A 14,600-nucleotide genomic window follows, 5' to 3' on the forward strand; every position below is an offset into this window, starting at 1 on the left:
TGTATTTTTTGTTTCAGCTTTAATGAAAAAAAAAAAAAAACAACTGAAATTTTCAACCCCCAAGAACATTCAACTTTATATTTCTGGACCACTATTAAATTCCCCTGAGCTAAATTAACCGAGTGCCTTTTGGAAACAGCTCTTAAAGGTGATGTAAGCAAAAAACAACCTGGATGGCATGTCTTCCTGCCATTTATTTTAGCTGTTTTCAGACTGTCTCAAACAAATTAGTATTATGTGCAGTATGTGATAGAGCTCACAATCACATGAACACCTTATAGCTATAGATGCAAAGGTCCAGGGTTCTGACCTTCTCCTGTAAGGTTTCCTTTCTTTTTCTCTAGATTGGGGAAATTAAAACTCTTAGTGCCAAAAAAAGACAGATATAAGCCTCTATGATATTTTATATCAACACTCTGTGATGGTTCAGGTATTACCAATGCACTACAAACTGGCAAAAGAACAATAAAAGTGATTTCAGCAAAAAATGTTATTGATTTTGAATGATTTATTTGCTGTATTGTGCTAAATGGGATACAAAATAGCCGTGCAAAGCAGATGATTATTGATGCCGAGTCCTAATCCGATAAAGAGTCATTTGACTGTTTTTAAAAGAATAAATAATATCTACATTTTATAATCACTCTTGTTAAAACCCAAAAATACTTGGACATGTAGGACCATTTATTTTTTTATTGAAAGAAACCATTTTTAAACAGTATTTGAGATTTTCTAAATCTTCAACTCCAAAAAGGGAGAAATATACCTTTTTCCAAACTATTTACACTTTCTTTTTAATATTGTGGTCATTGCACAGTTTCACCCTGGTGGCATTGATCCACCAATGCTTATATCTAAAAGAGCCAGGGAGTCAAATGTTACTAACTGCTTAAAATTTGATTTTTGTTCCCAACTTAATACATTTTTCATATTTAGGAGGAGACTATTCTAAGGGTTTCAGGGTCCAATTATACTGCTTCAATAAAACACGATTTTACAATTAGTAGCCTCATCATTGCCAGGATAATGCACTGTATCACAGTTTACATAAAACACAGACAAAATACTGTCAGGTGGATATGGAAGAGCTTAAAAGGAGAACTTCATCTTTAATGGATTCATAGGTGTTTATATTAAGAGCTATTTGTTGGTAGTGTGAACCTAATACATAAACTGGAAATGTTTTGAAAGAAAAGGAAAAATTTGACACCTAAGAGTTATAATGTCTGTTTTCAATTGAGCAGTCAAAATTTTAAAAATGATAATGATTAAAAAATTAAATAAAATCATAACATCTATGGAAGAATGACACAAATCTGCCTTCAGAATAAAGCTAAAGTAAACCTCAATCTATGGCTCCACGATTCATTTCCGGGAAAAAAAAGTAATAACAAGATTTTTATGTTTTTGTTTGTTTTTTACACATTATTCCCCGGAACAAACCTACTGTGTATAAACTATCGTTTTTAATGAACTCAGCAAATCGACTCCCGTTCATAAATAGTCACTTTTATTGTGAAGGGGTAACCGGAAGTTGTGTGCCTGTAAAACCTGCTCCCCGGGTCATCGAAACAGGGGAAACAGTGGACCGTAATCCTCCTGCTATTTATCCGGTTTGTCCCCTCCGGCTGCGGGATGCATTAATGTCCTCCGCTGGCTCCGTTCAGCCGCCGTCACCTCCCCGTGCCTTCACGAGTCCTGGCGGGCCCCAACCACCCGCCATGGCCTCAGCGTTCCCCCGCTGCACATCTGTCAGACTCCCCGCGTCGTTCGCCGTCATCCTCCTGCTGATGTCGGTGACAGCTGTGCAGTCCTCCCAGGGAGACAAGGAGCCGGTTTACCGGGACTGCGTTAAGCTGTGTGTCCGGACCAACTGCACCGGCGCGCGGCTGCAGGGCTTTGAGTCCAGCCAGCCGCAGTACATGGCGCTGACAGGTGAGCCGTTGCTGGCAGGTGAGAGCTAACTTAGCCTGTTAGCTTTCCCATGTCCATCCTACATTATAACTATGTTTTAACATTTAATCAAAAAATGTCTCTCTATTCATGCTGCTTCTTTTATAACTTTAAATATTTCCAAACTCCCTATTATCCACCAAAACATATGTAACAATTTAATATTATAAAACATGACAAACTTGTTTTTCTTGTCTAAAATGTGTAACAAAAGCCTCCCTTTATAATTCCAGTCTTTCTAATGCCTGTTTTACTTCTTCAAACAGGTTTCCACCTAACCTTTCTTTGTCGAGTCTTCCTTAATTTAATTGAGTAAATCTCAAAATTTGATTTCAAGTAGACTTTATGTTTATTACTGTTGTTTAAAGATGAATATATATAAAAGAAGGGCTGCCCCATTATATGTAGGAGACTAGTTTCAGTTGAAACTAGAAACTAAAACACTCAAAAAGTAAACTTACTTTAAAAATGAATGATTAAATGAGACTAAACACTTTCATCCTGTAATAAATTATTTATTATGGATTTGTTTCACTAAATGTCTGAACTATTTAACAATTTAACAATTTGAATTTTTATTGCAGATTTTCAAGCATAACATTTACATACATTTCCTTAGTCGTTGTTAGACCTGCATTTTTAGTTTGTTGGATTTTTAACTTATTCATTACTACAGCCAGGTTTGTAGGCTGCCTTGTTTTTTTTTTTTCCATACACACTCTTTGAGTGAGTGTTTACCTATTTTGTATCCTGCAAACCTAATCATCCCCCTTGATAATGGTAATAAAAAGAAAACATAACTCCTATTGGCTCCCCAAGCAGATTTTAAATGTGTTTTTTTTTTTTTTCATTTTTTGTCCAAATAATTGGAATTCATTCATACTACTCCTGAAATATTACATTTATTTTATTATAGGGATTGTCATTTTATTTGTAAATATGTTTAATGTTGCTTTCAGGTGCTCCCTTAATAAAGCAGCACTAGTCTAACTGGGTTACATTAACTAGTTAATTATTTAAGCTGTCTACTCACCTTACCCTGATCTAGCTTGGTGGTTTTCTAAGTCTGTTTGTTGGAATTAACAGAGTTCAACTACTTTCCCCCATTTTTTTCTGTATCTAAGGTTGGACATGCCGGGATGACTGTAAATATCAGTGCATGTGGACCACTGTTGGCCTTTACCAGGCTGAGGGTTACAGAGTCCCACAGTTCCACGGCAAGGTTTGCCACAACACCCCACCGGATCATCGTTTCTACAATTAGAGATAGGAAATTAGAATTGAACATTTCCATTGATATTTGCTTCTTCCAGTGGCCATTTGTGCGCTTCTTATGCTTTGAGGAGCCTGCATCCGCGCTGGCGTCTCTGCTGAACGGCTTGGCCTGCCTGTTCATGATGCTGCGATACCGGAGTACGGTGCCCCGCCAGAGCCCCATGTACCACACCATCAACGCCTTCTCTCTGGTGAGTTCAAGGGAGAGAAAAACACACTCAAAGTCATCATAAATAGCAAATGACCAACATTTCTCAACCTCTCTGTGTGTTTGACCAGGTATCTCTTAATGCCTGGTTCTGGTCTACAGTGTTTCACACCCGTGACACATATCTCACAGAGGTAATGTTTGCCCACTCACATGAGGGTTAAATAAAGGTGATCCTGGGATCTGAGCATGCATAACATCTGTGGATCATAAGAGTATGATGCTCTCACCCCACTGAGACTAATACACTGAGGTCTTTCAAGTTTGTTTTCTGCAGTGCAGTAGTTGTGATGTTGCAAAAAAAAGAAAATAATAATGTAAATTTCTTATTTTTCAGAAAATGGACTATTTCGGTGCAACAGCAGTGATTCTTTACTCAATCTACCTGTGCTGCGTCAGGTAAGATTGGAAAGTCTGGATTTCCTACCGATGTTTATCATCTGTTGGCAGACTGTTGTTGGAAAGTAGATTGAGAAACTCTAAATTAGTGTAAATATCATTAACCCAGCATAAAGGAGCCTGAAAATCTTTTAAAATGCAAATCTGGACTCTTAAAGTTATTATAAAGTCCTAATGTTAACTTATGGTGAAACTGACAGCATATAACAGACATTTAAAGGATTCTACCGATCCTCCCTGATCCCCCCACTGTCCTTCTCAAGCCAAAGACACATCATTTACTATTACAATGCATCGGATGTTTAGATTTTAACTATTTCTATATGTGTGATTAATATCATCTCTATTATTTTAGTATATCTACTCACTTTGCAAAATCTTACTCCTTCCAGAACTCTGGGTCTGAGGCGTCCGGGTGTGTCCAGCATGGTGGGGGTTCTGCTCATCCTGGCCTTTACATCTCACGTCTCCTACCTGACTTTTGTCAGTTTTGACTACGGCTACAACATGGCAGCCAACGCAACCATCGGTACCCCAAACACTCTGTGAACAAAAAGCCTCCTCCGACTTTTTTTTTCAGTTTTTCTCTTTACAACCACAGACTCCAAGACATTCTATTGATATTTTATGTGATTGACCAACATGAAGTTCATCATTTGAAGGGCAATGATGTGTGGCTTTAATGTCAAACACCTGGTGTGGGGTGCATATTCAGTTAGTAGACCCATCTTTTGTCTTACGCTATTTGTTTCCACCAGTTTTCACATCCACTGACTAGACTCGTTTCCCTGTCTTCTTTCCTAAATCCCCAATTATGTTGGATGTAGAGCTGCTGTTGTCGGCATCTTTTGACCAGAAGGTAATCCGTTATCTGAAACAACTCCTTTTTCTTTCCGTTTGCATTTATGCTCTTCATTCTGTTGGTCATTCACATAAAATCTGGATCAAATATATTGAAGTTTGTGGGTGTAATGTAAGGACAGATAGAGACACTGTGGTGAAATGCTGCAGCTTTTTAATTTTTCTCCCTACTCCTTATATCTGACATTTTTTTTACATGAAATCTAACAATACCTTCAAAGCGTTAATATTTTTGCTGTCTCTGAAGGCATGGTGAACCTCCTGTGGTGGTTGTGTTGGTGCTGGCAGAACAGACGGACTCTCCCATACTGGTGGAAGTGCGGCTTGGTGGTGCTGCTGCTTCACGGCCTGGCCCTGCTGGAGCTGCTGGACTTTCCTCCGTGGCTGTGGGTCTTTGATGCGCATGCTGTGTGGCACCTCAGCACCATCCCGGTTCACTTCCTTTTCTACAGGTTAGTGCTGCTTGTATGTTTCTATTCTTATACATGGGTATGATTAAGGGTCATTTTTAATTTGTGAGAAGAAAAAACCATCATGGAATGCATTTTAGAGTTCAGTAAATAAATCCTATCATGTAGAAAATGCAGATTCCATTAAAAAAGCTCCCTCAACTGCCTCATAAAAAAAGAATATAATGTGTTCATTGTTGGTTAAAAAAAGGTCTAATTATAAGTTTCTTACAAAGATATAAAGCCAATATCCAATAATTTTTATTGATTTGCATCTTGAGTTTTTGAAAATGTGACTTCAAAGCCAAAACAAACCATCTATTACCTGATCCAGACTGACTGCTTTCTTTGTGCTTCCAGTTTCCTGATAGATGACAGCCTTTACCTACTAAACACAGAGAAGTTGGGGGTTAAGGTGGAGTAGCAGGAAATCACCTCTTCGTTACACCTTCACTCCCTCATGCCTCCAATCAGGGCCCTGAACATAGAAGCAGCTCCGCCTCCCAGATGACACGCCGCACACCTCTGACTCTCTTCAAAGTAGACTTTGTTTACATTCTTTTTTATTTATTGTGCCGTTATCCTCTACTTTTTAAAATTGACATGATTGATGTTTGTTGTACATTGACTTGCGTTTCCACCTGTGCTGCATTTTACTATTTTCACAACCACACATTTTGAGCCAACTTTAGGGGAAAAATTACTTGAAAAGGTACAGTCAAGTTCCAGCTGTGCCTGAATTGCACTCGTGAATCTGTTGAGCACAGAAATGCACTCCGACGATCAAATCTGCAACAGCAGAGGATTTCAGCAGCTGTCAATAGATGGCAGCAGATCGGTTCGCAGGCCTGCATGTGCCGTGCAGCAGTGGTCTTTGTTGCACAGCTAAAAATGGACTGATGGACTCACAGCGGTTCCATCGTGTGAAGAGGGGGCTGCCGGCTGATTGTTCTGGAAAGAGGGGGAAGGGCCTTTATGTTGGAGGCTGTTCTAGCTGACTGCTTTTTTTTTTATCACCATCACACCTTTATTTTTGTGCCTCTCTTGTTGCCATAGCTGCTTTGTTTTTTTTTTGTTGACTTTCCTTTGTATTATCAGCCCCACTTTGATTTTTTAAAATATGTTTTGGGTGGGATATCATGAGATTTTTTTTCTCTATTTTATTTTATTATGTTTTCATTCACCTTAATTGCCTTTTAGCTTGAGGTAGAATTGAGAGAGAAGAGGAAGGAATTTGCTGTGAACTGTGAACCCAGCACATCTGGCTTTAGGTGCTGTGAGCGAAAGTGAGTGAGTTTTTAGTTTTGCTTTTTTTTTGTCATGAATCACTTCCATATTTTCTCACATATATAAAAATCAAGTGAATAACTTTAAAATCCCTTAAAAAATCTTCTTCTGGGATAGTTTTTGCCTTAAACTTATAATTCTAACCTTCAAATCTATCAGCATTCTTCCGTTTTAACTTCAGATGTTGTTTAGTTTCCCTATCAAGGTGAAATCACTCCATGTTCTTCCTCACATTGAGCTACACTCCAACATCTGCACTTTATCGACCGAGCGTCCACGTGTGTTCGCGCCTTTGTTTGTCTCAATGAGGACATTTACGATGGCGAGTGTGGATGTTTACATGTTGCCTTTTCTGGAAATCTTGTTTCTTTTGCCATTAAAAACTGAATGCCTGTTTGTGTGTCTAAGAGAATAAACAAAATCCAAAGAAGAACCTCAGAGGATCTGCTGATCAAGACAATTGTAAAAGATGAAAGGCTGGGTCCTCTGTATGTTGGCCCTTAAGTGCCACAATCCAGAAAATAAAGTTGTTGAATTAATTACCTGCCAAAATTAAATGCTTTATATAATATACAATTAGAATTAAATCTTATAGTTAAAAATCATTGATTTGTTACAATGATATTTTTTTCTGTTTGTTGAATTTTTTTTTGTGTGTGCTTCAGTCCATTATGAAACAATTCAAACAGTCATTGTGGTTCATAACATAGACTCTAACGTGTGATTAGTTAACATATACAGCATGGTAACTTTGGACCAATCCTGTTAAACTATAGCAACATTAACTCACTATCCACGTCTGTAAGAGAGACAAAAGTGGATGTTTTCTCCTCAATTTCATTAAGGATCATTCAAAAGTGGTAATGCTTATGTCATTAAAATTATTTTTTATTACAAAAAATATATTTTACTACTTAAATAGTATTATGTTTATAGTGTTTATGCTTCAGGAATTATCTAGTAAGAATCAGTGGGAGGGGAAAATAAGTCAAGGTGATGAAGGGTGAAAGAAACCCTGCAAAGTTTAGACAAATCACTGAAAGGACACATTAATGATTTAATTAATAAATGTGACTGTTGAAATTGTGAAATTTTTAATCAAACAATGATATACAATAAACTCATTTTAAAAAGTTGTTTACGAAATTGTGGCACTTTGTGGCTCCATACTTCGGCACCAACAACTTTTGAATGTTGTAATGAGAAAAAAATGATATGAATATTTGTTTAAATCAAACTTTGTGATTAAAAGATGTTGATATATTTATAAAATTACAGTTCAAATGAAAACACCTCTTTCTGAAACATTGAAGCCTGAGAGCAGTTTTGGCTCTGAGATTATTTCCATCAATCATTTCTGTCTTCCTCAGTAGTGAACACTTCCCTTTGCTGCCCCCTGCCTGCTGCCCTGTGCAACATCACCTCTGAACGCACTTTTGGCAAACGAATATTTAATATTTAAAAAAACAAAAAAAAAAACAAAAAAAAAAACGATGACTTAAATAAAAGTTTTTCGTTGATAAGAAACAAGAGTTGCTGTTTTTTTTTTCTTTTAGTATTTCCTCAGCTGTAAACAAACCGTGATTAAAGATAAAACTGAATGTTGTTTCTATGGGTGAAACAGATCCTGGATTAGAGACAAATAAAAGATGCAAGAGAAAGATGGTAAGTTTAAAAACTTTTGCATGGTGCTTTAGCTTTTATTAGAAACAATGATACTAAATCTCACTAGAGTATTTATTTAGTTACCCGTTGATATAAATTTAATATTAGTGATGTTGTGCTTCTTTGTTTATTGTTAAAGTTTAATAAATGGGATCACCTCCTTTACAGAATTAGCATGAAAGTTTTAAATGTTATAAATCCACATCACAGCAATATGAAATAGTCAAAGGTTACTTAATCACGGTAACCAAACTAAAAAGAGCCAATATATTCATTACATACATTTTTATTTATTCCAAGCGTTTATTCTAGTTAACTGTGATGATTCCGTCTCATAGCAAATAAAACCCCAAACTACTTTTCTTTGTTTTATATAAGTTAACAAGAATTTTTGAAAAACAATGGTTTCTTACAGACATATGTCTATGTACTGTGTAGGACACCCACTGAATACTTGGTTGGGTGTCCTTTTGAATGGATTACTGCATTAATGCTGTGTCACATGGAGGCGGTAAACCTGCGGCTCTGCTGAGAAGCTCTGGACTCTCCGTCTTTATCCGCCTAGTAAGACAAAAAGGGTTACTACAGCAAACAGTTAAAAAAACAATAGAAATAGTACTAAATACACTTAGAGTGCAATAACATCAGTTTTACATAAAGTTAACGTACAGCCAAGAACTACAAAATATTATCCAAAGAATATATTAAACTCATCAATAAAATAAAATGAATAATTATTTTCTAAATCTGTTTTACTTTAAATCTCAGATAGAAACTTTGATGGTGGAACGCTGGCAGGAAATGTTAACACGATTTTCTTGGTAAAAGTAAAGCAAACATAACATTGAGAGTTGTTCAGAAGGGTGCAATAAAGTTATAAAATGATTATATTGTTATAAATATGATGCTGATTAAAAAAATTATAGACTGAATATTTTGAATTCACTTTTTAGCTATAAATGAGAATTATTGCTCAATATAAGAAATTGCACATATTGCTCACACTTGTTTCCTCATTATTATTACTTATAGTCTAGATTATTTAGACTCTTTATTCTCTTTTTATATATATATATATATATATATATATATATATATATATATATATATATATATATATATATATATATATATATATTACAGTAAGTGAAAGCTTACTGAGTTACTGATTAAAGAGCGATTGTCCACCTTTTTTTTTTTAAGAGAACAACATTCTTTTGATCAGAATATCTCCTTGTGAGCTTACAGAAAAGTAAGGAAGCATGACAGGAGGAGGGTCTTCTTCAGTGAGTTTACAATTTTCTCTAGATATAACTTGAAGTTGCAGAGGGACTAGTCATCTGCAATCTTTTTTTATACAGAACTTAAGGATTGGTACATTTGTAAAAAGCTCTCACTTTCCTAACACCTCGCTTCAAATCTCTTTGTCTGTTGAAAATACTATTTAATAGTTCAGACGATTCTTTCCACAATTCCTCCCCTTACTTTTATAATGTAGCTACTCCGGGAAACTAGTGCCAACAATAGAAAACAATATAAAAACCAGGCTTTTTATTTTTCTTTTTTTTATTTAATCATGCTTCACATCAAACCATAAAGTTGGTGTTCATTATTGCTCAGAAGCTCTCTGATTGAAAATTGATTTAAGGTTCGAGTTGAATTGGCCCTGCAACCACATTGTCTGCAGAAAAAAAAAAAAAAACAGGAAAAGTTTAGATTGAAGTAGAATTGGTTTTCTGTGTGGCCAGTTGACTGGAGCGTTTTGTTTTCTGGAAGTTTTGTGCAGGAGGATGGACTCTGACCTGGGCTGCTGTGAGTGGGGAGAGTGGACTGACTGGGATGAATGGAGTTTATTCTTCCTCCCTCAACTCCTGATCTCTAGTCATGACTGGTGAGCATGAGAAAACGAATGGAAACATACAGATGCTAAAAGATGATTGCATTTGGTAAATACCTCCCTCCTTGTAAACTAAGCACCATGGAGGAGCAATCGTTTGTCCAGAAGCATATTTTAGGATGAAAGAGTTTATAAATTATAAAAATAGTACTTCACTGCCTTTTTTCCATTTAGAGTACTGTAAATTGAAGCCAGTGACAGTTTTGCAAACAAGCAGCTTCTAATTAATTAATTCATTTGACAAGATTAGGGAGGAAAATACATTCGTATATCTAGTAATTCAGTCATTACATAATTATTGTTTTTTTTTTGTTTTGTTTTTTTACATTATACGAATAGCATGTTGATAATTGGAGCTGCTCAGTATTCACAGTAATATTAATTCATAAGTATTTGGTTGTTTACAGACATTTCAATTTTATTGTCTCAGATAGATTAATAAAAAGTAATAAAGTATAATTCATTTGTTTTAATCTTATTTAGCAGTTAGTTAATATAATTTATCTCAACTTTTTCCAAACTGATATCAACATAGTGGAGATATTTTAACTTAAAGTGGGGCGTTGGTCGGAGTTAAACTGTACAATGCACTGAAAAAAAATATTTCCCCCCCAAAGAATAAATACATTTTCTTTGTTTTTTTTACAAAGAAAATGTATGTTTTTTTTTTTTTTATTAACGTGAAAAACAGAGAACCAGTTTAAATATAAAAACATTGTATTCAAGAGATTTGCATTCGTTATTAGGGAAAGAGCTGGTAACTGGTTGTGCAATTCCCTGGCGGCAAAAACTGCCAAAAACATATGCGATACCTGACAGTGGAGACATCTGAGCCAAGTCTTCTTTCTAGAATTGATATAATTCAGCCACATCTGCGGGAGTCAAGGACATGCAACTTAGCATGTTGATTAAATGTAAGCCCTTAACTGGGCACTAACTTTTCTTTATATCTGATTCCTGTGGTGGGCTAGCTGGAAGGATATGGACGATTGTTATGCTACATGACCTAAGTGAGCTTCTTTTAGTGTCTTAAAATGATGGCAGGGCATTTATGTATTTTTTACATGTTCTGTTGCACCCATCCAAGCAGGAATTTGAACCTACAACCTTCTAGTTGCAAGGCACCGGTGCTACCACCTCCACCACTGTGTAACCCAGATGTTTGGTTTATAGCTGAATTTTTCTATTTTCAATAAACTGTTTCCCTGTACTTTGCACAGGATTGGCACAGCTCTTTGAGTTACCTTATAATTTGTTCTTGTCATGATTTTGGCACTGATGGCTGGCTTGATTGCTCATCACATTCACTTGTCTAGCTTTGCCCTGTTTTCTCATCACTGCTCATCTGATCCACCTGTTCCAGCCCCTACTTATGCTGCCTGTTTCAAGCCATCAGTGCCAGATTATTTTTGAGCCTTTGGTGTTGAGAGTTCCATAGCGTTTCTACAGTGTTCTGATTACCTAATCCCGATCGGTTTCTGTATTTGGACCGTTGAGCCTGCCTGCCCCAGTCTGATCTTTTTTCCTGGCCTGTCTTTGAAATCCTGTTGGATTCTGGATCTACCTCTTGACTTCGCCCTGTGGATTATCCTGCCTTCCTTCGTCGGCTCGGGTCTGAACTCCTGTCAGCACTGCAGCCTTTTAGGCTTCCACATCTGGAACACTCTGGAAGCGTCTGCTGCGTCTCGTCAGCCGATTGGCTGGAATCATCCTCGTTCTCTGGGCATGGACTGAACTGTAAAACCAGGTTAGTGACTTATGCGTTCATAATCATCCTCCATCATATTATCGTGGTTGCTAACCTGTTTTTCTCTCCAATAGACGTTCCTGTTATAGATGCCCTATTCGTTTATACCACAGATCCACAGCCTGTCTTTAAATGAACTGTCTGTCTTGCCTGAATTCTAGGTCCCTCTGTTCTGAGTTCTGATAGGTCTTTTTATGAAATGCTATTATTTTCACGCCAGCTGTATTGGGACAGTCTTATTCCATTACAGCTGAAAATATCCATGCTGAAAATATGTTTCAGTAAAAGCCCTGGGGTCTTCTATCCTTTACTAAATATATTTAGTATTGGTGCTCCCGCACAGATACAACTTAGCCCAGTCCCTTTTTCTTTTTATTGAACCTTAAACTCTGACCTTAAGCCATGCAGAGCTATAAATGATCTGGGTTTTTTGAGATCTCTGGATGAGCTGTTGATTCGCTCATCCATGGTAGGAGTAAATGTGATGGGCTGGCCAAGGTTTAAGCAGTTCCATGTAGCATAGAAATCAAGATATTTACAGTTTGATCACTGAGCAAGAAGATAAACTAGGCATGTCAACAGTTTATTACAGAGGCGCTCACACTAATGGCCTGATGATTCAACCAGGACACAACCTTTAAATGTAATGGATAATATACTTGAAGGAAGAGATAAAGTAGGTTCATATTAAATCCAGATATTCCAGGGATGCTGGGAAGGTCGGAATTCTAGATCAATTTAATCACTCTGAACCATAATACTTTAGAACTTTAGAAGATTTTGGTGATTAAGAAAACTACATTTTTTCATGGTTATCTGACTTTCTTCTATATGTTTAAACTTATAGCCTCATTCACACACTGATCTTTTCCACATCTGGCCGTTGCATTTTATTTGAATATTTAGTGACCAAGATAAAGTATTTTGGGATTGAAAAGCACACAGGTAGGTATTAAACAACATGGAATTCTTTGTAATCCATTACGAATAACAGTATGATAACAAGCTAAAAAAACATGGCTGTCCACCTAAACACACAGATTGATCAGTGACAGCATTAATCAGCAATAATCAAAGAAGTTACTGTAGGGGAGCTGCAAACATCATCAGCTCGGGTGGAAGAATCTAGCTGTGGACTCCGTACTAGTAAAACCTGTTCTCTGCTCGATATTAACCACCAGCAAACTAGTGTAGGAAAATATTTCTGATCAGAATTAAAATCCTGGATTGCTGGGTCTCAATGCTGCACAGCACTCTGGACCAGGGTCTGCAAACTGTGGCTCTTTAGACACTTGATATTGGCTCTTCATCACTTTGGCTTAAAAATGATGAAGATGCACTAATCTTTAGAAAAGTAGATAGACTAACAAATGCTGGTTAGTGTGGTGGTCAGCATTCTCTCCACAGATCAACTGCATTGAATTTCCAAAATAAATCTACTCTACATATAACAGAAATTTATGTTTTGGTGTCGTTTAAGAAAAATGTCAGCAACCCACTGAAAATGTTTTTATTTTCTTTTGAGAAAGTTTTTCCCTTCATTTTATAACCTTGACTTTGAAATGACAGTGTAATTATTTGAGAAAAGGACAAATATGTGGCGGATATTAAAAATTAGTTATTGTCTATAAAAAAAATATTACGTAATGTTTTTAGCGCTAAACGAGTTTGCATGTAAAATTGTTTCTTTTCTGCTTTTATGCATTCTGAGTTATTACCCCCACCTAAGGTCCACCGGGTCGCCGGCGACCCCGTGGGTTTAAATAGGTTAATACCCCATCTTTTATTAGGTCAATATATATTCATCTTTTAGAAATTTTACATATTTTGGACATAATTTAAGTTAAAATTACAGTTTTCTATAAAATCTGAAATAGAACTCAAGAAAAACAAATAAATTCAAATGTAAAAATTAAAAAAAAAATTTTATGTTTTGAAAAAAAACATTTAGCAGATGTAAACTGGGATTCTATCTCCATACCACTGAAGCTATTACCTTATTGTTTCTAAATAATTAGTAAAACAGAATTTGTAAAAGAAAAAACATGAAATAGGTCCAAAGGACCTATCAGTAACCATGTCTGTTCCAGCACATATCATCATTAGAATCTCTTTGTAATATGTTTTCAGTGCAGGGGCCATAACAGGGGCCAGGACATGATCTAGAGGGGCACTGGCCCCTGTTGGCCCCTGTCTAGAACCGGCCATGGACAGATGTGTGTCGCATTTTTTAGTGGAGTGGGGTTTGGCTATGTTAACCCAGCCACGCCCTGTCCCGGCCTTCAAGGGAGCGCGCCTCTACTCCTGTGCGCGTTCACGCTTTTACTACCGACAGGCACGAAATCCAAGGAAGGAAGTCTGGACTACAACTCAGCTCAGGACTGGTTGGAAGAAGAAAAAAAGCTTCATCTGAGGAGGAGGAGAAGGAGAGAGTTTTTCCCTTATTGGCATTTATTAAGAAAAGAAGAAAACATCCACGTTTGGAAACATGGACTGAGATGGAGGCGGCGAGAAGTTTGCTGTTGGTCGGAGCCCTTCTGCTGGGAGCGACGGGCGGACTGAGCAGGGAAGGTGGGTTAAACTTTTTAACGTCTCCAGCGCTGTCCGAGCGGAAAGGCAGAGAGTGTGGAGCCGTTAGGGTTTCTGTCAGCTCGCTCCTGGCGGTTAGAAGTTCCTCAGAAATACTCCGAGCTTGTTTCTGGTCTGAACCACATTCCTGCGTGACTGCGCTGCGCCAGACGGGCTTTGCTGAGGCTCGCAGGGTGAAGAAAGCGCAGAAATGAAGGGAAATCACACCTGTCATGCTGCCTGCAAGTCCAAAAAAATAAAAACACAAATAAGAACTAAAATAAAAAGAAA

General features: G+C 37.0%; 2 protein-coding genes across 2 annotated transcripts in view; both read left to right on the top strand.

Moving 5' to 3' along the window:
* Positions 1-1,533: 1,533 nt before the first annotated feature.
* On the top strand, positions 1,534-7,870 carry pgap3 (post-GPI attachment to proteins 3). The gene is made up of 8 exons (XM_015376001.1): positions 1,534-1,935; positions 3,078-3,175; positions 3,267-3,419; positions 3,508-3,570; positions 3,774-3,835; positions 4,228-4,364; positions 4,944-5,148; positions 5,506-7,870. The coding sequence occupies exons 1-8, from the start codon at positions 1,644-1,646 to the stop codon at positions 5,567-5,569; spliced, it is 1,074 nt and encodes a 357-aa protein (XP_015231487.1). The 5' UTR covers positions 1,534-1,643; the 3' UTR covers positions 5,570-7,870.
* A 6,190-nt stretch (positions 7,871-14,060) lies between these two features.
* Positions 14,061-14,600, top strand: part of erbb2 (erb-b2 receptor tyrosine kinase 2) — a 36,031-nt gene continuing 35,491 nt past the window's right edge. The window contains exon 1 of the mRNA XM_015375991.1: positions 14,061-14,312. Within this exon, the coding sequence (XP_015231477.1) occupies positions 14,240-14,312 (73 nt within the window). The 5' untranslated portion in view covers positions 14,061-14,239. The remainder of the gene's footprint in view (positions 14,313-14,600) is intronic.

This window comes from Cyprinodon variegatus, unplaced genomic scaffold, assembly GCF_000732505.1.
Source record: "Cyprinodon variegatus isolate N-32 unplaced genomic scaffold, C_variegatus-1.0 Scaffold128, whole genome shotgun sequence".
Classification (NCBI taxonomy): domain Eukaryota; kingdom Metazoa; phylum Chordata; class Actinopteri; order Cyprinodontiformes; family Cyprinodontidae; genus Cyprinodon; species Cyprinodon variegatus.

Coding starts and splice junctions, on each gene's coding strand:
- pgap3 (XM_015376001.1), top strand. CDS start 1,644: ATGTCCTCCGCTGGCTCCGTTCAGCCGCCGTCACCTCCCCGTGCCTTC. Junction 3,420..3,507: donor CCATCAACGCCTTCTCTCTG/GTGAGTTCAAGG, acceptor GTGTTTGACCAG/GTATCTCTTAATGCCTGGTT. Junction 3,571..3,773: donor GTGACACATATCTCACAGAG/GTAATGTTTGCC, acceptor CTTATTTTTCAG/AAAATGGACTATTTCGGTGC.